At 36.3% G+C, this 23,952-nt stretch overlaps 3 protein-coding genes across 17 annotated transcripts; all 3 read right to left on the bottom strand.

Annotated features, from left to right (window-relative positions):
* Positions 1-7,990: 7,990 nt before the first annotated feature.
* LOC121997622 (14-3-3-like protein) lies at positions 7,991-13,659 on the bottom strand. 3 transcript variants are annotated; one of them, XM_042552132.1, is made up of 6 exons: positions 13,535-13,659; positions 11,608-12,045; positions 11,435-11,513; positions 10,482-10,604; positions 8,762-8,878; positions 7,991-8,392 (listed from the first exon to the last, which is right to left on the bottom strand). In XM_042552132.1, exons 2-6 carry the CDS (start codon positions 12,012-12,014, stop codon positions 8,315-8,317), a joined length of 804 nt encoding a protein of 267 aa, XP_042408066.1. In that variant the 5' UTR covers positions 12,015-12,045; positions 13,535-13,659; the 3' UTR covers positions 7,991-8,314. The 3 variants fall into 3 exon arrangements, with proteins under 3 accessions (XP_042408066.1, XP_042408069.1, XP_042408067.1); XM_042552135.1 differs by lacking the exon at positions 13,535-13,659 and adding an exon at positions 13,199-13,501; XM_042552133.1 differs by lacking the exon at positions 13,535-13,659 and adding an exon at positions 13,276-13,501.
* A 1,722-nt stretch (positions 13,660-15,381) lies between these two features.
* LOC121997620 (ultraviolet-B receptor UVR8-like) lies at positions 15,382-18,811 on the bottom strand. 13 transcript variants are annotated; one of them, XR_006116322.1, is made up of 6 exons: positions 18,507-18,811; positions 18,192-18,397; positions 16,777-16,830; positions 16,077-16,125; positions 15,826-15,960; positions 15,382-15,708 (listed from the first exon to the last, which is right to left on the bottom strand). XR_006116322.1 is itself a non-coding variant. In XM_042552131.1 (4 exons), exons 1-4 carry the CDS (start codon positions 18,573-18,575, stop codon positions 15,697-15,699), a joined length of 270 nt encoding a protein of 89 aa, XP_042408065.1. In that variant the 5' UTR covers positions 18,576-18,811; the 3' UTR covers positions 15,382-15,696. The 13 variants fall into 13 exon arrangements, 2 of the variants coding, with proteins under 2 accessions (XP_042408065.1, XP_042408064.1); XR_006116319.1 differs by having other exon boundaries at positions 15,826-16,125; positions 16,777-16,852; XR_006116324.1 differs by lacking the exon at positions 16,077-16,125 and having other exon boundaries at positions 16,777-16,852.
* Positions 18,812-19,172: 361 nt separating this feature from the next.
* Positions 19,173-22,915, bottom strand: LOC121997619 (transcription factor HBP-1b(c38)-like). Its single transcript, XM_042552129.1, has 11 exons — positions 22,415-22,915; positions 22,272-22,347; positions 22,054-22,177; positions 21,780-21,962; positions 21,601-21,678; positions 21,457-21,516; positions 20,733-20,810; positions 20,585-20,642; positions 20,106-20,377; positions 19,767-20,015; positions 19,173-19,499 (listed from the first exon to the last, which is right to left on the bottom strand). The coding sequence occupies exons 2-11, from the start codon at positions 22,292-22,294 to the stop codon at positions 19,353-19,355; spliced, it is 1,272 nt and encodes a 423-aa protein (XP_042408063.1). The 5' UTR covers positions 22,295-22,347; positions 22,415-22,915; the 3' UTR covers positions 19,173-19,352.
* Positions 22,916-23,952: the final 1,037 nt, after the last annotated feature.

Raw genomic sequence — 23,952 nt, 5'->3', positions numbered from 1 at the left:
AGGTGGCAAAATGAAATTTTCAGAAAGAGAAAGACCCAGCCGCTTCCTCCGCGAGAGCTGCGAAAGCGACTGGGGGCATTCCAAAACATCCAGGGCTTTGCAGGGCCGAGGTTACTGAAGGCTACACCATACGCCCTCTCGGACCGGCCGCTTCCGTCGGATTTCAAATATCCAAGCCAGAAATCGACCGAGTTTATGGCGCTCCTCGTCTGCATGCGTCTCGCTCGCGAAATAGCCGACGATTTCCAAATTTCTAGGGTTTCGGCGGTTTTGCACCGCGGAGGCCGCTGGAGGCGTGCGAAGGCCGACGCCGGAGGACGTTAGAAATAGCTCTCGTCTGGGTTTCTGGCGCTCGTAGTCTTCATTTCGCCACAGAAAATGGAAGCATCAAGGCCTGCCTCTTCTTCCTCCGCCCGGTCGAGTGCGAGCTCTCGCAGAATCGGCGTGAGTTCTTGTTCTACTCTCTCCTCGAAGCGCAAAAAAAAAAAAAACATATGAGCGCCGCTTTTTCAGAAAACATCAAGCCCCTTGAAGTACCCGAAAAATCATATTTGATTTAAAATTTCTATGTTTCTGAACCGGATTTAGTGTTTTGGATTTGAGCTTCAATCTCCTAAAGTTTCAACCAATTTTCTCTCTTCTCCCTCCCTCCTTTAATTTTAGTTTAGTATTTAACTTTTAGCAGGGTTTTTTTTTTTTTTAATTCATGGGTTTTTTTAATGATCTTATTTGTATGATAGTTTTTTCTTCTTCTCATTTTCTTGTTTCAAAGACAGCTTTTGTTGTTATAAACTCCATGAGTTCGATCACCCATGTTATGTTTTGTTGTTAGTGTATTCTTAGATGAGTCAAACAAAGTAAATTTCATGATATCATTATATTTCAAATGAATATTATTTTATCAAGATTGATTGTATTGAAGTTAGTAGGTATATGAGTATAAATGAATCAAACTGTTCATGAGTTATTCGAAATTCGATTCGATAAAAATTCGTTTAAGTTCGTTTAATGAGCTTCGTTAAGATAAACAAATTAAGTTCAAGCTTCATAATATTTAGCTCATTAACTTGTAAATATATTTGTTATCTAACTTTTAAATAAAAATAATAATAATTTTGATATTAAATTTTTAGATTTTATCTTTATTTATGAAATATATAGATAAATATATTAAATTTATTTATTAGAATAAAATAGTAAATTTTAATAAGAATATTATAATTTTCTTTAAATATATAATTTAATTTGTAATAAATATTTAAATTTATAATTTATATTTATTAAACTCGTTTAGGTTCGATAAAAGTTCGAATAAACTTGTAAGTCATGAATATATTCGTTAAATAAAGCTCGAGCTCGACTCGATTATAAACGAGTCAAACTCAAGCATTCAAAAATTTGACTCGGCTCAGCTCGATTAAATCCCTAAGTATGTGATTGCTACAATGTATATTAGCTGGATGTTAACTTTTACAATAGTATCATTATTTTATATTTATTTTGCTTATTAGAGAGTGATAACATAGTTAAAATAATATTTCAATGAGATTTCATGACATTCACTATATTCCAAATGAACATTATCTAATCACGAATGATATTATAGAAACTAGCAAGTAGTTACTATAACGTGTAGCAATTGGTTGTTAACTTTTACAATAGTGATATTATATTATTTTAATTTTGCTTATTGGAGATTGATAACATGATTAAAATAATATTTCAATGAGCAAAATAAACAAAGAAGACTTCATGACACATATTATATTTCAAATGAATATTATCTGATCATGATTGACCGTGTAGAAACTAACAGGTAACTGCTCTAACATATAACAATTGATTATTAGCTCATATAACAATGTCATTATTTTTTGTTGATTTTGATTATTAGAAGGTAAAAATCTAGTTAAAATAACATTTCAATGAGCAAAATAAACGAATGAGACTCCATGACACCTACTACATTTCAAATGAATATTATCTAATCACGATCGATCGTGAAGAAACTAGCATGAAGAAACTAGCAGGTAGTTACTATAATGTGTAGTAGTTGGTTATTAGCTTCTATGACAGTGACATTATCTTATTTGATTTTGCTTATTAGAGAGGGATAACATGGTTAAAATAATATTTCAATATGAAAAAAGAAACAAATAGGATTTCATGACACTCATTACATTTCAAATAAATATTATCTGATCATAATTGGCCCTGTAAAAGTTAGCAGGTTGCTAGTATAATGTGTAGCAGTTGGTTGATATCTTCTACAATAGTGTTATTATCTTATGTTGATTTTGTTTATTAGAGAGTGACAACCTAATTAAAATAATATTTCAATAAGTAAAACAAACTAAGAAGACTTTTTGACTCTTATTACATTTCAAATGAACATTATTTGATTATAATCGACTATATATAAGTTAGTCGGTAGTTAGTATTGTAGGACCTTTGACGGTCGGCTAGAAGGGAGGTGAATAGTCCTGCAAAGGAAAACAAACCTTCTTCGAACTCTATAGTTTTATAAGAATCAACACTTACATAAAAAAAATAAAATACTAAATAAAGAAAGGAAGAGGCACAAAAGATTTACTTGGTTACAACCGGGGAGGTTGTTAATTCAAGGAAGATGAAAAATTCACTAATGTCTCCTTCAGGCGGAGAAACCTCTTACAGCAATTAAAGCACTCAAAATGCAAAGCTAAACTCAAATGAAATCAATTACAAGTGTCGTCCTGAACCATTGGGACCAGAGCTGTATTTATAGCCCTGATCGGGACACCTAAAAGGGTTACAAACTCCTCTAGGGGATAAAACTTTATCCCTGTAGTAATGCAACGCGCCATGTCACGTTTGGCTAATTTTTTTTGGGTCCCGGTGCCCAGACTAAGTCCGGGCGCTTGGACTGGGTCGGGGCGCTCCGGATTGAAAAGTCACCATTTTGTTGACTTTTGGTCCCGATCTTCCACTCCGGTTCCGCTTGCATTGGTCTAGGTCTTTTGCTTTGGCTCCGCTCGTTTGGGTGATCTCGGTCATTCGGAATATGGCTCACTCGAACCCAACTTCTGGTCTTCTTGAGTAAACTTTTGTTCTGGCTTCTCATCCCTTAGAAACGTTGTACGCCTCCTTCTCGTCTGCCCGCGTACTCTTCCGCAACACCTCATACCTCGAACGCACCGAGCCCATCGGCTCTCTCCTGTGCTGTCCTTCTCACTAGCTGCGTCTTTCACTCGACTTCCTGTGTTCCTAAGTTCCTGCACACTTAGACACAGGGGTTAAATACGAACAGAATCTAATTTGACTTGGTTGATTACATCAAAATTAGAATCTAACTTGACTTGGTTGATTACATCAAAACTAGATATTAACAATCTCCATCTTTTTATGTGAGTAAACTCAAATTAAGTTAGAATAAACCTCAAAAATAATAGTTATAAAAATAACAGTTATAAAATTTACAAATAAATTAGCAAGTACAAAAATTAAATTGTACTACCCTCCTTCTAAACTTAATCTTCATTACTTCCTCTTTTAATTATATTAAAAATAAGGTACTTTAAAAATATTATCTGAAAAAATAAAAGTCTAAAGAAAATTTTTAAAAAATATTAAAATTTAAGTTTCGAAAAATCTAGATTTTAGCAAAATTAACATATATATAAGGAAAAAAAAAAGAAATTCATATCAAGTTAAAATTATTTTAAAGCATAAATAAAGTCTTTTGCACATTAAAAAGAATGACTAATAATTAAAAAATTTAACATACAGAAAAATTTAAATTTTTTCTTATAGATAAGTGATAAAGTTATCTTTCTCAAAAAATTAAGTTCTAATCAATTTCTAATAAAATTTTTAACAAACAATTGAAAGTATTTTTATAACAATTAAATGATTAATAGTAAGTCAATTAAATACTCATTTCAATAATTGACTTTCAGACTGTGGCGAGGTACTAGGCCTTCTTAGATATTGGAACAACAACCACTTCTAGACAAACTTTTTTAGCACAGACAGTGTGCGCATGACATATCTAGCGTAATAATCAAGGGGTCGATTCTCAGGAACTGACGACCCTTCCTCCATATCCATGATGCCCGCACTAGGGGATCATTAATATAGCGGATTTACATTTTTTTTTAATAAAAGTAAATATTAAATTTTCTCTCAGAAAGTCCCTAAAAAATAATTAATCTGATTTTGGAATCCAAAATAGATTCTTTCATACAAGATTAATCAAAAAAATTTTGGGAATATATTTTTGTGATATTTTCCTAATTTGACCCTTATAGTATTTAAAATGTTAATTTAAACCATTATATCTTCTAATATTTTGAGCATGTGAGCATGCACATTCCTTCAAATATTGTATTTCTGTTTTCAATTTATTATTTTCCATTTTTATTTTGTCGAGATCTTCTAATCGACAAGATATAGTTAAAGTTGATTTAACTCTTTATTTTCTTTTTCTAACTTATAGTAATTTTTCGATAACATTTTTACGAATTGAAATAACTTGTTAGGAGAAAGAGACTGTACATGACTTACCTTGTCGATCTCGTAATCGAAGCTCCCCCTGAAGTGCTACTTTCTTCCAATGTCGCTCCCCCTTCATCAATGCTCTCGATGTTAATTTCAAACGAGTTTGCTCGTCTTCGTCTTCTTGGTGACTTGCTACTAACGCAAGTCTGGCAATGGCTTTTATCTCCGAATCAGATGACGTTTTGTCCCACGTCGCTTTTAGATCATACTTGGTCTAGGCTGCCTTCTTATTCTTTTCCTTGTCCTTGTTCTTGTCCCTACTCTTCAATTTAGAGTAGTTATCTTTCACGTGCCCTTCTTCATTGCAGTGGTAGTATCTTATCTTTCTTTTTTCCTTCTATTATCCTACACTTGATTAAATTTATTAGTTTTAAATAATTTTTAAAATTTTCTTTCCATGAGTGTCGTTTCGTCATCGTCGAGAGAAGATTCAGAATCTCGTTCGTCCGTATTTGCCGTTAAGGCAACGTTGTGCCTTGGCTCCTTCTTTGGATCTGCACATCTTGTTTCATGGACTTCAAATATTGAAAATAATTCTTCTAATGTATTTAATTCTAGATCCTTAGATATATAATAAGCATCTACTAATAATACTCATTTAGTAGTCTTAGGAAATACATTAAGTGCGTAACTTAGCGAATCTCGGTTGTTTATCTTTTCTCTGAAATTCGTAAGTCCGGTGATGAGTTCTTTTATTCTTGAGTGCAGGTATGCAATGGTTTTGCCTTCTTCTAACTTGATGTTGCTGCTCTGGTTCCTATGTAGATCCCGTCTCGTGAGTTTTGCCTCCGAAGTTCGTTCGTGTAGTTCCAATAATTTCTCCCAAAGCTCCTTGGCTGACTCGTAGGCTCTGATCCGGTTGACTTCTTGATATGGTAAAATGCTAAGCAGGTGAAACTCTATTTTGCCGTTTGCCACGAAGTTGGCTTGCTCATTTTTCATCCATTGGTATTCTTCTTTACTTTCATGTGCTACAAAATTGAATTTCATTATTAAAAGTAAATCGAAATCTATCTTAAAGAATACTTCATCTTTTTCTTCCAGCTCGTAAATTCTCCCTCGAACTTTGGTGGATAGATGCTCGGTCCGACCATTTCCTGTGCTTCATTCGACGGTTAGTCCTCCTGAAGTGAACCCGCTCTGATACCAATTGTAGGACCATTGGCGGCCGACTGGAAGAGAGGTGAATAGTTCTGCAAAGGAAAATGAACCATCCTCGAACTTTATAGCTTTATAAGAATCAACACTTGCATAAAAGAAATAAGAGATTAAATAAAGAAAGGAATAGGCACAAAAGGTTTACTTGGTTACAACCGGCGAAGTTGTTAATCCAAGGAAGATGAAAAGTTCACTAATGTCTCCTTTAGGCGGAGAAGCCTCTTACAGCAGTTAAAGCACTCAAAATGCAAAGCTAAACTAAAATGAAATCAATTACAAGTATTGTCATGAACCATTGAGACCAGGGTTGTATTTATAGCCCTAGTCAAGACCCCTGAACGGTTTCATGCGCCTCTAGAGGGATAAAACTTTATCCATGGTGTAATGCAACACGCCACATCGAGTTTGGCTAATTTTTTGGATCCGAGCGCCAGGAGGGGTTCCGGGCGCCTGGAGTCTGGGTGCTTCAGACTGGGTCGGAGTGCCTCGGACCGAAAAGTTAACATTTTATTGACTTTTGGTCCCGGTCTTCTGTTTTGGTTCCGCTTGCATTGGTTCGGGTCTTCCGCTTCGTTTTCGCTCACTTGGGTAATCTCATTCATTCGGAATAGGGCTCACCCAAATCCAACTTTCGACATTCTCAAACAAACTTCCGCTTCGGCTTCTCGTCCCTCGGAAATATTGCGTGTCTCCTTCTCGTCCGCCCGTGTACTCTTCCGCAACACCTTGTATCTCAGACGCACCGAGCCAGTCGGCTCTCTCCCGTGCCGTTCTTCTCATTAGCTGTGTCTTTCGCTCGACTTCTTGTGCTCCTAAGTTCCTGCACACTTAGACACAGGAGTTAAATACTAACAGGATCTAATCTGACTTGGTTGATCACACCAAAATTATCTTGGTGTACTATCAATTATAATGTATAGTAGCTAATTGCTAGCTTCTACATCAGTGTGTCATTATTAGAGAGTGATAATATAGTTAAAATAATATTTCAATGAGCAAAACAAATGAATGAAATTTCATGATACCCACTATATTTCAAATGAATATTATTTGATCATGATCGATCATAATAAATATTTACTACAATATATAATAACTACTTGCTAATTTCTACAAAGTACTACGGCTAGTTGTGATTCAAATCCTAACAGCTAAATCCAATTCAAAAATATAAAATTTTTAATATATTAAGGGCATTTTGGATTGAAATTTTTAATATCTTAAGGGTATTTTGGACCGTTCACTTTACATGAGATGCTGATTTTTTTTTTTTTTTTTTTGGGTGGGTTAATGGCAGCAATTTTTTTTTTGGATAATCTAAATGTCTAAATTTTGCTTTATTAATTAATTTGTAGACAATCTTCTTTTGGTTTGCGTACAACTTGCAAACACTAAAAAAAACCCACCTCTTATGCATATTTGGAATCAAGCTACAAATTGCATTACTCTTGCCTCCATAGGTATGGTATAGTGGTTAAGGGTTAACATTCAGTTAAAAATCGAACTAATTGATCTGACAAAGTGAAATTGAACTAATCAATTTATAACCATCGCCAAATGATAACATAACTGTCGGTTAACACCGATTCAATTTAATAGTTTAACCGAATTGAAAATTTTAAAATTAAGACGGAACGTAATAAATTGAAATACTAAAAAAAATAAAAAATAAATGAATTTAACGAATTAACCGAACTCGACTTACTAAGTCATTTAGTCAATTTTTTCAATTTAATTAAGATTTTACTCACTAATAATAGTAAACTACTTAGAAGAGAATCAATTAAAAAGACTAGAATTCAAATTCTTTCAGGAATAGATATTCTGAAGTATAAATTGTGTTCTAAATTTGTCAGATGGAGGAACAGAAAAGGACCGTCTAACGACTAAAAACAAATACAAAGTACATTACTCCTTATTCATTTTTCAATGGGTCGACTATGTTCTAAGAAGGAATGTTTTGATGACTTGAGTGATGCCCAACGAACTAAAAAGAACTACTACCAAATGAGCTTTTATACAGTTCAGTGTTTTCTGTGAAAACTCCTTTCACAGCTATTCAGTCTAGTAGTTTAGAGTTATGATTGATCAACAATCAAGATTAGTTCCTCTTCCTTCTGCTCGAATTCATTGGCTTTAAAAGAGCCTTCCATAAGAAACACTGGTTAAAGCTTCCAATGAACTAGCCATCAACATGCAAAATGCTTACAAGCAAAAAAAAATACAGCATAATGATTGCTTAATCTATAGGAAGAAAATGAAAAATATATTTAAAATGAAAACTTGGAATAAATTAAATCATTCCAAAATATGAAGAAAGCACTTTAAGAAACAAACAATCATAGTCATTAATCATTATCTTCTTAATAGAAACTGCGATCATTTTTTTTTGGGCTCTCTATCGTTGAGAGTACGAAATAACTGTAGAAAAGATGATGGAACATAAAAACTGTTGATAGTTTAACAGCTTGATCTGTGTTTAATTAGCACCTTGAAAAATTGGAGCACAAATTAATGATTCATAAATAGCTAGCAGTTCTTCAATACCACCACCGCCAAAATCAATGGATGGTTCCCAAACTTCTGCCTTTGTTTTGCTGAAGAAAAGCCGTGCTCATCACTTACCCTCTTCTGATTCTTGCTTCTGAGCTGCTTTTGGGGCTTCCTTTTCTTTGATCTCATCTCCACCATCCTCCTAGCAAACAAAACACAATCACATAGACTATGCTTAGATCATAGAAAAATTGCACAAGAATACGAAAATTCACCATCATTCTTACACCTAGTTTACTATATGGTGAATTATGGAGTAATAACGAAGTTTAATAAGCTGAGATGAGTGAATTACTATCATCTCAGAAGTGAATTACTAGTTTAATAAACTCAACTACTAACTACTCGGGCTTAAGCTTTACAGGTGGTTGGGTCTCACAAGTTAATGAGTCAGCTACCATTTAAGTGGGTTATGGCAGATTATTTGGAATCAGGTGCCCAGTAGAATTCTATGCAAAGGTATGTTATTCGTAGGACAAGGTACAAAAGTCAAAAACAAATAATAACAGACCATGATATCAGAAGTCCATAGGGTCAAGTTGTCACGGAGGAGCTGCATGATCAATGTGCTATCCTTGTAAGATTCCTCACCCAAACTGTCCAACTCCGAGATGGCTTCATCGAAAGCCTGCCAGTAAAACAAAAACAAAACAATTGTCATCTAATGACTCATCAGATTTGCAGTTGGATGACGCAAAGCAACCAATCGGCATCTTTTAAGAACACTTTCTCATAGGATTACAAGTTACAGCTATAGCAATTCATTTGTATTCAACAATGAAATTTTAATGCGTTCTTCCAGGTTGCAAAAGAAAGAGAAGTCATTTGCTTGGTTTGGCCAACAATAGTCTGTTTAAGAACAATCTTAGGCACAAATATTAAATGTTATGATCATAAATCTTTTAAACTACCGAATGGGTATTGATTATAATAAGAAAATTTTTCCCAGATGCTTCAAAGTTGCGCTAGCATGGCTTGATAATATTGTGGCCAAGGATGATGCAGATGAAGAGTGATACACTAAAAGATGCGATCAATGATAAAGAAGAGTGAAAAAAATGAACTAAGAAGTAACAAGTGAATACATAAGAATAAAATTGGTACATCATGTAGGATTAAGTCCACATGGGTGGATTAAATCGAATTAAGTCTACATGGGTGGACTTAATCTCCATAAGGCGGGCTTACACTATTAACACACACACAACTAACTGTCATTGAGAAAATTAAACCCCAATTAAGTGATCTAACACTTGATTGCATATAAAGGAGGTTTGGATTAAATGAATATGGATTAAATGTGTAGATCCAATAACCCGGTTCATTATCATTGATGGGAAAATATATGGCTCATTTAGGACATGTTGAATTGTGCTCACTTCCTCTCGATTCTTCTCCCCCATTGAGAAGGTCCTGTGGAAGATTTCTGCTGCGGTTGCAGGATCTCCGGAGATAAGTAAGAAGCAATAGCGATGGATTCAGATTAGCACTTCGCTAGCTATTGTTTCGGTTTTAATATTGTTTTAGAAATTGATGAAAACTAGATCATGTTGTAGATGCATCCTTTAGTTCATTATTAATGTATCACAATCCTAACACATCATTCTTCTACTCCAAGGCTATGAGCTATTCCAACTAAAATAACCTTGATCTGAAGATGAAATTTTACATGTATTAAACAGAAAAATTAGAGGGTTTGCCTTTATAAAGAAACTTCTAGAAAGATTTAAGAAGAGCGATAGAAACTCCGATTAACACAGATGGAGTGAAGGTATCAGAGGAGATGATAAGAACTTGGTTTGACTCGTGAGTAGGTTCTAAAACATTTGACATTGATAAGACCATATATGCTTTTGCATCGGTTTCAGACACGCTAAAATGATACATGAACAAGCAAAAAGTCAATTAGTTGGAAGACCAACAACACACGTTTCTACCATAGTAAGCTCGTGGTTTACGTATTCTAATGTAAGGCAAAGTTTCTGACAAGGTCCTGGAAATTTGTATTGGAACTACTATTTTGAATTCAGAATATCCAGCCGTGCAATCAGAACATACTTGAGGTAATCTGATATAGAGAATTAAAATTATGTTGTAGGCCTTATACGCTTGAGGACTGAACAGAAGAAATAATAATCATAAATAAATGAATTGGCTCATGACAGGTTAAAGTTATCGAGAAATATGTTTAACAAATATCCTTAAAACAAAAGGAGAGAGAAGTATCGAACCTGTTTAGCAAGACTACAAGCACGATCCGAAGAATTGAGAATTTCATAGTAGAACACAGAGAAATTAAGTGCCAGTCCCAGCCTAATTGGATGGGTTGGGGCCAGTTCAGCAAGGGCAATATCCTACAGATATTCCATAAAGTTGTTGGACTAGATAACACAAAAAATAAAAACAATAGCGATCATAAAAAAAGTTGCCAAGCAAAAGAAAAAACAAGCAATATAAGCATATGAAGTTTTCTAGAAAGTTATAAATGAAACCAGTAATGACACATGTAGGTGCTCGAACACAAAAACCACGGGGTGTCCAATTGGTTAGAAGGTCACAAATTTGCTACAATGGGCGGGAATCGATTCCCACATACCCCTAACCACTTAAGGGTCGGCTATAGCTGACCTGTGATTTACCTCCCTTCACATAACCTGGTGACAGATTGTGAGGGGTGTCTAGGTTGAGCGTAATAACCTTATGCTACAATCGAACGAAAAAACCAAATTTACACCGGGAATATCCTACATATTGTCCACAAAGTTGTTGAATACATGCAACAAGCAATATAAGCCCAAACAAGGAAACAACAACAATAACCAAGCACGATAAGTTTTTCAAAACAAGCAATATAAGCATACAAATTTTTTTATAAAGCTATAATTGAAACGAGTAATAACACTTAGATATAGGATCCCAAACAAGAAACAACTTCAGCCATGGACATATCCTAGAGATTATACACAAGGTTGATGAAACTAGATAACAGGAAATTAAAGAAAGATAAGCAAAGAAAAAACAAAGGCAAAGGCACTAGGCACTAGTTTTTGTGCATTAAGAATAAATATGCCAAGTAAAACAGTTCTCAGAACACACAATATAACTATAAGAAGCTTTGTTAAAATCTAAAAATGAAATCAGTGATAATGACACTACAAGTAGGTCCTCAAATAATAAAATAAACCTGTGCAGATTTATAGGCTGCTAGTGTACTTTCAGCAGCCTCCTTCCTCTCGTCTCCAGTCTTGAATTCAGCAAGGTACCTGGATCAAATACATCATTCAACAACTAATTTCACATCAAAATCTTCTTTGCACAAAGTGCATATAGCTTGATGGTTTGCCATCAAATATTCACCTGTGGTAGTCACCCCTCATCTTCAGATAAAACACCTTCGAATCAGCAGATGTGGCAGATGGGACGAGGTGAGAATCAAGCAACTTCAGAATTCCATCACAGATCTTGGTGAGCTCAACCTCGACCTTGCTTCGGTATTCCTTGATCACCTTGACATGGTTCTCATTACCACGGCTCTCCTCCTTTTGTTCGATTGACGAGGTGATACGCCACGAAGCCCTACGAGCGCCGATGACATTCTTGTAAGCTACAGATAGGAGGTTGCGCTCTTCGACTGTCAATTCCTCAGATCCTAGATTCTTCACTACCTTCTCCATGAATTCCACCATTTCTTCATATCGCTCAGCTTGTTCGGCCAATTTAGCCAAGTATACATTATCCTCCCTGGATGATTCTGCAGAGGACATTTTCACTTTGCCTTCCTAGTTACTTGTTAATCTGCAACAAAAAAAGGACTAAATAAAAATATAATCTTTGATTCTTCTCCACTATAATGTGATAAAATAATGCATATATGGTAAGAGCCATATTTTCCTTGTTTCTCCATCCATGTTATCCACAGATCAAGAAGCGAAAAAACGGAGGACATTACCAATACAAGATTCATAGGTTGGGGAATTAAAGAACTGAGTTAAAACTACCAACTTTTTCAATGAAGCATAATAGAAAATCCAAATTTCTCAGACAGACAGCATAAAAAGTAAAATCAAAGAGCATAACCAAATAAATGGGACAAAAATTGGAAGATCATCCTCATCACTATCAATTGGAGAACAATTATAGAAGTTGGCCGCAACGTGGTTTAGAACAAACACAAATATCAGGTGCAGAAGGAAAGAAAAGGGAGGTAGACAGATCCCGAAGTAATGTATATTTTCTAAGAAATAGAGGGATCGAAAAAGGAAGGCGATCCCGAAGTAGACAGATCGATAAACCAAAAGGGGGAAAAGATCCTCATTGTCAATACAAGGTTCATAGGAGGGAAGGTAAAAATACTGCTAAAACTACCAACGTTTTCCAAAACACATTATAGAAAATCCAAATTTCTCCGAGAAAACAACCAAAAACCAAAATTTACGGATATAACCAAATAAACGGGACAAAAATTTCAAGATCGTCCATATCGCTCTCAATTTGGAGAAGCAATAAAGAAGTTAATTAACCCACAATGTTCAAAGCAAACACAAAGATCAAAAGCAACAGGAACGGAAAGGGGAATTAAGCCACCGTACAAATTACCTAAGAAATGAAGGCGAACCTTTAAAGTGGACGAGCGCAAAGTAGACATGTCAAGAGAAGAAAAAACGAAGATCATTACTGATAAAAGCTTCATACATAGCATAGGGAAATGAAAGAATAGATTTAAGACAGCCAACTATTTCCAGAAAAGATAACATAAAATCCAAAATTTTCAGATAATACAGCCATAGCCAAGTAAATCCGACAAAAATGGTAATATCGTGTTCATCGCTCTCAATTTGAAGAAGAAATAGCGAAGTTAATCAATAACAATCCTTTTTAAAAAACAGAGTTCACTGAGAGAAGAAGACATGGAATTGGAAAGCGTAGTAATCGCCAGTGCCCGTATTACCTCATAAATCCAAGGGATCGAAGAAAGGAAGCCGATAACAAAGTAGACAGATGCAGATGAGGAAACAACGAAGTTACCAGTAAAAGCTTCATAGGTAGGAGAACAACTGAATATAATCAATCTCCCAACTTTTTCAAGAAAGCACAACGGAAAAAATCCATTTTGGGGGATTAAAACAGCCGTAACCAAATAAATGCGACGAAAATGGCAACATCGTGCTCATCGCTCTCAATTTGGAGAAGAAATAGCGAAGCTAATCAACAACAATGCTCAACAAACACAAAGATCAGGAGCAGAAGGAACCGAAAGGGGAGTAATCGCCAATGTCCACTTTACCTTGGAAATCGAAGCGATCGAAGAAAGGAAGACAAACGCGAGGCCTCTCTTTGAGTCTTCGTTGCCCTCCAATTTGGTCGGTTTAAATTTGTACGAACGATTTGAGGAACAAAACAAATAATACTCGATTTCAATACCCGGCATATGTACATGTGAATGGGTATCGATTAGTCAAGTCGGGGCCCAAATATAAGCAATTACACGTAAGGTGCAACTTTGTGTATAGTCATCGCGTAACTAACAATTGAATGGATAGGAAAGGCAAGTCCGTGTAGTGCGGTCCTTTTAATCGGTCAACAGTCCATCTAAGTGTTGACACCTGGACATTAATAATGACGATGGTGAGCCACGTGGCAGCTAACACTGTATAGTACTTATAACTCTTACCCATTTGTTTACCCTTTAAGTGGTGGATTTTGGTTGTCGGCCCCAATGCTTCAACATTGGGCTGGCATTGGGTGGAACCAGATCAAATTCTATGCAAAATTTGATGTTTAATAAATTTGTCTAGACAATTAATGGAAGAAAATGATGGCTTAATTCAATAGCATAAATCAATAATCTCTCGCCAAAACAAATTTATTTTTTTCTATTTATTTATTTTTTCCTATTTAGAATTTTAGATTGACGTGTTTCATCATTATCTAATAAAATTTGTCATAGGACTATATAAATTTTCCCCTCACATTTGAACTCTACTTACAATGATGTATTTAATCATCCAACTCGATTATCTGTTCATCAACTCAAAATTTCTAAAAATTTTGACAACCAACCTCTAATCATAGATCATGCACTACATTTTGTTCTACCAAGTCTTATTTTACTATGTTCTTTAGCTTGTACGGGACTCGTTCCTAGGACGTAGCATAACTGAGGGTGCATGATTTCATAATTGATAAGTCTAGAGTTCGATGAGTGTCATTATTTAGAGTTAGCATCTTGATCATACATTTTCAACTGTGTATCTGTATTTGTCTCCTTTTATATCCATGGGGCCGGCTCTAGAGGACCGTTGAAGTGACAATTCTATGTTTTTTTTTAAAAAAAAACTTGTACGAGACTCTTCGAGTTCATCGTTACATGTAATTGCAAAAGCGTGTCGTCCCTCGCAAGCAACAAGCTTAGCACTATGTCTGCCCTCAGAATTGGTGAGATCTTTCGGGGGTGGTAAGTTGCTTGGCCAGTTGTAACCTTCTTCCCATGACTGAAGCGCCCATGCATGGTGTTGTAAATAATGAGAGCACTAACAATAGTAAAATTGTACCAAAACAGCAAGCATGCAGTAAACAGGTAAATAAAAGAGAGGTCGAGAAAATATATCTCCAGTTGAAGCGTCGGTGTGCCGACTGTCTTTAGAGAATTTATTGTCGCCCACGGTGCAGAGGCTCTCCGGCAAAATTCTCTCAAGATCCGACAACCACTCGCATCGTTCGTAGGTGCACTCCAAGACGAACGACGCACTCGGACTCAACCTCAGATCGCTATAAGTCAAGCCTCAGGACAAACTCTCGGTAAAGGAAGAGTACAGAGAGAGGGAAGGAGAGAAAGCAGATTGCTTTGGTGTGTTTTAACCAGGAATACAGGGAGTGTATTTATACACTCTGAAGCCATGCACGAAGCAAAGCATGTGTCGCTTCTGCTTCCTGACGCGCGGGTGCGTCGCTTCCCTCACACGCGAACCAAACTCAAGTGCAAACCCAAGTAGATCGGACTGCTTCCCTCACACGCGAACCAAACTCAAGTGCAAACCCAAGTAGACCAAACCAGTCCGCCTGCAAGCGCGAGGCCCACGAGCTGGGGATTTGCACCCCCTGCACGCGATGATCGCGTGCGTCGCGCCCGATTTATAGATTTCCGGCTCGAACCCCCCGAAACCACCTGATTTGAGCTCAGCCCGCGCATGCGTGTAGGTCCTCTTAACTTTGCTAAGCAAAGATGGAAGGGCTCCATATATAAGGCCTTCCAACCTTTCCTTGTTTAGCAATGTGAGAATAAATGCATACATCTATTCATTACAAAGAGCAATGAAATAATTTGAATTAAACTCAAAACTCAACCCATGCGATTGACCTTGTTCACCAAATGCACCCCACAATTCTAAATCTTACATGTACCGAGAAAATTCGTCCATCGATAGTCAATGCCACTGAATGAGTGCCTCAACAAGATACCTGAAATGAGCAAGAACAAACACACATAAGTCAAGCTGATACAGATGATTCGACGACGTATAGAGGAACAAGTTACTAGATTATATTTTTGTTTTCTTTTTCGGCGAGCCAATTTACCTGGACAATGTTTGTTCCCACCAGGAGTTGGGACTTTCTGAGAAACCATTTTGCTGCTCTTATCATCCCCAAGCCCGAGCCTTCCATGCTTTCCTCTTCGCCATTCATACAACTTGCCAATTCGACGATACTAATCTGAGTGTCAACATAAGCAAGACCGAATACAAACTCGTATTGCTGTTTTTATTCTAGGTGCACTTGAATGTGCAAATCAAATGCAAATGACTGTCATGAAAACTCATTCCTCTTACAGTTAAATCATTTACAAAGTCCTCCTAGAGAAGTGAATTGCTTCCTTCCCTAGAAAAACAGATTCACAGGCTTCAAATAAGGCGAAATTTAAAATCTAGTGAAATAGAAGAATAAAGTTTTCTTGTGCTTCTTTGATGACAATTCAATGGAAGAAAACAACTGAATCACTGGAAGTTCCAGAATGGCATGACCCCAAGTTTCTAAAGAAAAACATTAACCGGCGGTAGTATGAATATAGTAACACACAAGAACATCCTGAGGTATATAATAGTTGAAGGAATATACTGCTGATAGACCATGAATGTTTTGCAAACATTTAATCAGATCTTAAATGCCTATGATCATATCCTTGATCAAACTGCTTAAATTCAGAAAGTTGAATAATTTGGATGATTTGTAAAAAACTAACATCCCCATTTCAATGACTGAGGAATGTTTGGTCACTGATATCCAGTCTCAAATGTTTAGTTGTCACTTCCACACAAAGAAACTTGAATGACAAAAGTTAATATCCTCCAATGCTACAGTATAGAACAAATTATTTTAAATTTGAGCTCAAGGTATGATCATAAAATTTGATTTCCGTGCTACAGGAAATATCCCATGTAAATCGGATGATTGGATTAAGGAAATGCAAACATACTTTGTTTTGGGTAAAATCATGCATGACTGGACTACATGAAAAACATAACTATTTACCTCTCCATCATCTGTTGGTGCAGCTGAATGCCGACCACCACCAGCAATGATGATCTAGAAAGAGAAAAGCAACTAACTGTAAAACACAACACCATAATCAGCCAGGCACTTGGGAATCTGCAAGCTAGAGAGTAAAATGTGCCTAAAGTCGACAAGATAGAAGCGCACTTAAATGTCCATAAATTGCAAGCCAGACAGTCAAATGTTGATGAACTTGAAAATCAGGCTGCCATCAGATTTGCAGCACTTAGCATTTAGCAGAACTTGACAAAATAGATATTCTTTTGATTGTCTGCAGTTTTTTATTTAAGAACAAAGTAAGATGTCACTTTGTTGAATTTGATATGACATACTTTATCTGTTATGCAAGAAACATAGATATGATATCATTGCAGCTAAGGTCTGCTATATTTCAGGTACAAGGAGAAGAACTTGCTCTCACTTTGTACCATTTGATCACTTTTATCTACTTTGGGTCTATCAATCTCCAGTAAGTTCCTTTTATCTGATTTTTCATCTTCTTCAATAGGAAAAGGTGAGCTATGCTTGACATTACCAATGCAGGCTAGTTACTTTCTGTATCTATATTTTTTTTAAGAGTTGAGTATCTTCTAGGGTTCGATTTGACATTAATCGAATGTGTTATGGTTAATGTGCTGATGAAGAAGCTTCAATCATTATAAGCTGGCCAAATTAAAAGGTGGTACAATTAAAATTAGCTGGTCAGATTTATGATATGTATGCTTGGAGTATTCAGCTTATCCCAAACCCAGAAGAAAAGGTGAAGGGTTGTGTTAGGCTCTGACATCTAACAGAAAACTATGTCGACAACCTTCAGAACATAGATACGTCTACTAAAGTTATGTTGTTACCAATATAGACTTAGAGAGAATCAATGGCCGTGTAAGAGCAGTGTAGTTAATCCCAACTAAATTAATTCAATATGCAAACTTTGGACTTCCTCCTGTAAGTATCTTTTAACTTTGAATTATTTGAAGGCTCAACCTTACTCCGATATGATTGCTTTACAGAGACATGACTAAGTACAAATTCACTAAAGAAATATTAAACTAAAAGGATGAGCTGAATACATCAATCAAGTCACTAGAAATTTGTATGTGCATGCTTGAATTTGGAAATCCAGAAATCAGTCATCTATATAATAGCTATAAAAGCTATTATACATTGGATTTTTAGGGTATAAAGCAAACTTTGAAGCACGAGAGATGCCCTTCCTGAACAAGGTCTTTAGAACTACCAAATTATGGAGAACATGGTGAAGTTTTCCTTTTATTCCAATGGGTTCTAGGAAGCAATTGGAAAAAGAGATTTAATTCCTTTTATTCCAATGGCTTTACGAACTAGTAATCATCCAGATCATTACTCTCTAAGAGATTTAATTCAAAATAGCTAACCTGATAGGCAAGACGCTAATTGTAGCAACTGTGATTGAGTTTTCGAAGCAGAAAATCACAGTTAATGGTCTAACACTCCGCCTTATACTAGCTAAAGCTTCTGAACACAATTTCTAACGCAAAAGCTTTTCCATTTTTCGTATGCCCCAAGCATAAGCCCGGCCCTGGTTGTCCACGGCCAAGCAATGCCAACCACCAATTGCGTCCTGAAAGAACGAATCGATAGACAGAGACGATGAGGTCCAAAGAGCACTCCGTCGAACAAGTTCAGTGCATGAAACGAACGCATAGAATCCTTTCCCAATCACACAATACCTGAACTATCTTGACACCGAAGAGGAACTGGATCCTATGAGCCCAGTCCTTTTCTTCCCAGTCCCCCATACAAAGCTTCCCCTCCTTGCCTGATCCACTGCGATCAAAACGGCCATTCCGCCAGAAGTAAACAAAAGCAGGTCATGCAATACGGAGAACGAAAGCGGAATTGCTATGCGAGGACGACGGGCTGCGGTGATTCCACGGATAAGGATTAGCAAATCGGCGATTTTGAGCTGTGGAGAACTCGAATCGGAGGTGGCCTCCGGTGGTGCAGTGCCAGAATTCACACTACGCTCCATCACTGAACTAAACCGCTTTTTCAAAATGGTCTTAAATTTTTTATTAATATCCAAATATCATTAATAGCTCTTACTTTCTATTTCAAAAATAATCAATGTTTTTTAATATATTAACTTGACATGAAATATAAAATTTAAATACATAAATGATTGACATGGATATACAAATTTAACAACAAATATTAATTTAAATAATATATATATATATATATATATATATATATATATATATATTAATATATATATATATATATTAATATATATATATTAATATTGGTAGTTTTATACGAACATAAGTTATATGATTTATGTTATAATTTAACTAAATCAAACATAAAAAACCAAAGTAAACAATGTCTTTTGATTTAACCTTACAAGTTGCTAACCATTGAAATAAGCTAACAGTGAAAAGCTACAAGGTGCATATACAAATTAATAGAAACAAACTAAAAATGTCGCAATACTCTAGTTGAGCTCAAGTTCATTTGCTCTTCACACTATCTCATGATTCATTGCGCGGCGGCAGAGGCCAGAGAGCTCACAGCTAATCTCTTGGGCGTGCCAACCATAACGAGCTTAGAGCTCGAAGCCGCGAGAAGTAATCGCTGATGGTTAGTAACGCTCGGGCTGCCTGTGGAGCGGTGAGGATTCGATGCATTTGCTGCAAAGTCTGCTGCCGCAAAAGATCAGCCTGAAAGGTAAAGTTACTGAGTTACGATACAAAGATCAGCAAGTGCACCAACTAACATTCATGAAAGATCAGAAGCAACAAGGACAATGGAAGATTGCATTGCAAGTTTGATTGCTAGTTTGCAGAGCAATTGAACCTATCAATTCAATGAATGGAAGAATCAATTCAAGGGTGGATCAACACCCGATTGGCCGAGTCAGATTATGTTTACTATCACAATCAAAGTTTGAAGTGAATGAACCAACAAAAATTAAGAGAATAAAATACCTGACGGATGAAGTTCTCCAGTGTACTCAATTTGCTCATTGCCATTGTCATCTGGCCCATGTAATTCGAGACATTATCAGGACCATCAGCCGGCACGAGGGATGCAGAAGCAAGTGTTTCCGTTAACGACTGTTGCAATGCTTCCATACCCTGCGATAGGGCGTCCTCTGCTTGCTGAGACGAATGCTGAAGGTTGCATATACCCATCAGCTGTTGATCTGTCAATGGCTCGAGATGAGTCACCACTATCTGCGAATTATCAGTTCGAAGAATTATAACCGACTTCTAAAATCAAAATGTGGAGTATCACACTCCACAACTTGAGCATATACTCAATACCTTCAGAAGCTCGGACGATCGGAAACCACCTAACCACATGAAACAACGTTCTGCAGGGGTCGTCCACATGCCGGACAGTATGTGAAACACATCGGATTTTGTACCAATGCTTTTCAGTCTGAATACTTCATTATAGTGAGACATAACAGATTCAACAAGAAGTCGTAGATCTTCATTGTTGGCTTGAGAGTTCAGCGCTGATCTAAGCTCATTAATCTGTCTTTGATGATCCTCAAGCCACCGGGCATACTCCATGTCAAACACTAATGCGGCTGTAATAAAAAGAAACGATAGTCTATGTAATTTCATTGCTGAACGAAATAATTCAATAAACAAAAATCAGATTTCTTCAGAAGAGATTGAATAATCTTAATATCGGGCATATCTATTAGAAGAAATGAACAACGAAAAGGGAATTCGCAACATCCCAAATTTATGGAATCTAATAGAAGGGAAAAAAACATAACAAGTGAACAAACCATTTCCTCCAATAGAATAACTATGATCACTTGTGAATCCATTTGCTAATAAGACGCCCTGAACAAATGAAGCTTGCTGGTTATTGATCTTCATAAACTAGTTTAAGTGATTCATCAAAAGCAGCGAGTGAACATTAATTTGTCTTACTTGTTGGCGTGCTCGCTGAAGAACTTGCTCAAGTTGGATCAATTTTAAGCGGCTACTTTCAAGCTGCTGAACATATGCCTACAGAAAAAAGAAACACTCTTTATAAATGGTGCAACCTTTTAGTTATGTAAAATGAGTGAATAAGAATGTCTGAATTCTAAAAACAAATGCAACGATGATAATGTTAAAGACAGGTAAAAGCCATCCTAAATGATTTCGAGGACAATATCCTTCCCCAATCTATTCTAGGAGATTTCACGGCCATTCATCCTTGCAGCGGTCATACTTTATCGGTTGATAGCACAACAGAATCATGTTTTCTGAAAGGAAATGGCTATCAAGAATATGATTTCACTGCTATTAACACCAAACTATGAGAAAAGTTTAAAATTCCTTAGTCAGACAATAAAATCATACAAGAATATTACATCAGTTCAATAGCATGGTCATTGAAAAGTGAAACTTAAGAAAGATAATGTCAAAACAAATACTGACTCATTTGATTCGACAATTATTCTAAGGACAATCGACAAATCTTCTAAACTTCTATCAGAGTAAGCACTAGCACCACGGAGTCTAAAAACTCGATCACTAGATCAGACTACATCGGGAATAGCTTGGCATTAATTAACATCTACCAGATTTTTGGAGTTAGCTACAACAAACATCATTTGTCACTGCAAACTTATTCAAGGTGAAAAAAAAAGTTGTTTTATGAAAAAACCTTCTTCCTTAAGCGACTCTTTTTTGCAGCCTCGCGATTTTGAGCGAGTCTACGAAGTGACTGCATTAGAGAGAAGCAAATGCATCAGTCAAAATAAATTCTAAAACGCAGAATTAAATACCTCCCACTCATCGTATGAAGCACCTTTTGCTCCCCATTTTTTCCCTTTGACACTGCAGAAGAATCGGCACAAGCAGTTGCACCTTGTTGGCCACTCCCTAACTGCATTACGACCATCTCTCCGTAAATCCGTAAACATGTATAACGATTTATTGTAGACATTTACAGCAGTAAAAAAATTGTAACTGGAAGGAAATCTTCACCGTTTTGTTTCTGTCCTCGATCTCGACATCAGTGGATGTATCAGTCCGCGTGCTACTTACGACCATCGTGGAGTCTCCCCAGTTCTCAACCTGTCCTCTTGAGAATGTCATTCTACCGGCGGCGGCAGCAGCAACATCCAGCGCCGGCACCGCTGATGCCACCATTTCCAGAGTGGCCATGCTCTGTCACGTATCAGTCTGAAAAACTCAGCAACGACGACAGCTAAAGAGGAACAGGGAGATGAAAAAACGAGGCAATGATTAGTTAAGTCACCCCATGGCTTAAGGCCCCAAATTGGAGATGCAGCGCCGAGGATGTAGCAGCCGCGAGATTGTTCGAGCTCTTGGGGGTGAGCACGGCATCTCCAATGCTGAATCCTGCCGGAGAATTCTCCCCTCTGAATCACAGAAACAAAACATCAAACACGCTGCGAGCGAGAGGCAATACAAAAATAAAAGAATCAATTCTTAAGTACAGATGATGTTGTTCACCTGTAGAGATGAGACGAGTACATGGCAGAAGAGGAGGAGAAGGAGAAGTGAAGTGGGAGACGGAGGTCTGCATACTCTGCAGAAGAAAACACCAAACGAATCAAGAGAAAGAAAAAAATAAAATAAATCAAAAAAGCTCTTTCCTTTCTCTCTCCGAACTGAAACTTGCTCTAGTGTTTTCAATCAGTCCATCAGTCCATCATCCATCTGCCAGTTTTTAATAACATTTTCCCGGTTCCTATCACGTCAACCCTTTCCGGTTAAAATTTGATATTCTATTGCCTTGGCTGCATGGGAATGTGAGGTGGAGCCGTGGAGGAGTAATGATCATTAGGAGGAGGTCCGGAAACAATAATGGCGGACGCAGGGAGGTGCGCAGGGCGATCGCTTTCGAGCAGGGAAGGTGTCAGCGTATCGGTACGGCCCCCTTTTGGGCGTGTGTGCACTGTTCAGGACCTGCGCGTCGCCTGCGACTGCGAGGGTTTGGGCGACGGGCGTAGCAGGTTCCTTGCGACGCGGGGACGCCGGTGACCGAGAGAGGGCAGGGTTGGCGTCATGCGCAGCGTGCCACGGTGCAGGGCCGGGGAGGAGGGGGAGAGAGAGACTGTGAGTGTCAGTGTGTCGTGCATGGTAGAGGAGTGTCAGAACTCAAATACAAGTACGTATAACTTTAATGACTTGGAGTTTATTGTTTTTCCTGGGCAGTAGTTGAAGAATCGTGCGGTGCAAACACTGTCTTGTAAAAATAAACAAAAACTAATAACGCATCCTTAATTACCAGAATAGTACAAAAGTATAAGGATTTAAGGTTTAGGTAAACACAAAATCCTAAAAAAATATTTCTTTTATAAAAGTGTACTTCATTGTATTTTAATATATATTTTTTCATAGAAGTGCACTACATGGTATTTAAAAAAAAAAATCAAACACTAATATGTTATAACGTTTATAATTTAACGTGTTAAAATAAATTATTTTTTATTTAATTTTTTAAAAAGTATTATATTTTATCAACGTGGTTAAATTTAATCGGATCAAAGTAACAATTAGTTAGCAAGAATTTAATAGTCATTACAAAACTATATTATAGTAACCACTTGAAAGACCAGAGCGTAAGGCCGATATTCAATAATCTATTATTTAACAGTAGTTTCGTATCATATTGGGGTAATAATCTTCAATATAGAAGTGAGTCCAATGTCATCAAAATTGTAAATTGACTTGTAAACTTGTATAAGATTGTGAGTTTACTTATGAAAATCGAATAAAATCATGATAAAATTGTGTATAAAAGTAAAATCGGATTAAAATCATAAAATTAGATTAAAATGATATCAAAATTATAAAATTATATTTAAACTTATAAAAACATAATTTTTAAAATAATTTTAGCAATTTTGTTTCGTTAATAAAAGGGAATCATTTTAAACAAAAAATATCGTTTTGCGACAATTTAGATTTGTACTTGTCTATAAATGATTTATATAAATTTTTTATCTTGTGTTTTATTTATTTTTTGACTGAAGCTTTATACTTGAATTTATATTTATGTTATGTTTTATAACAAGTATTTGGTTGTTTAAAAGTTTAAAATTATTGATAGTTTATAATTATATGAATTAAAATATTTTATATATAGATTTATGTTATAATTTGGATTAAAATATTTAATGCTCAATTA

Source organism: Zingiber officinale, chromosome 6A (genome assembly GCF_018446385.1).
Source record: "Zingiber officinale cultivar Zhangliang chromosome 6A, Zo_v1.1, whole genome shotgun sequence".
Classification (NCBI taxonomy): Eukaryota; Viridiplantae; Streptophyta; class Magnoliopsida; order Zingiberales; family Zingiberaceae; genus Zingiber; species Zingiber officinale.
The sequence above is the reverse complement of the archived record's forward strand: the minus strand, read 5'-3'. Positions and strand labels throughout refer to the sequence as shown.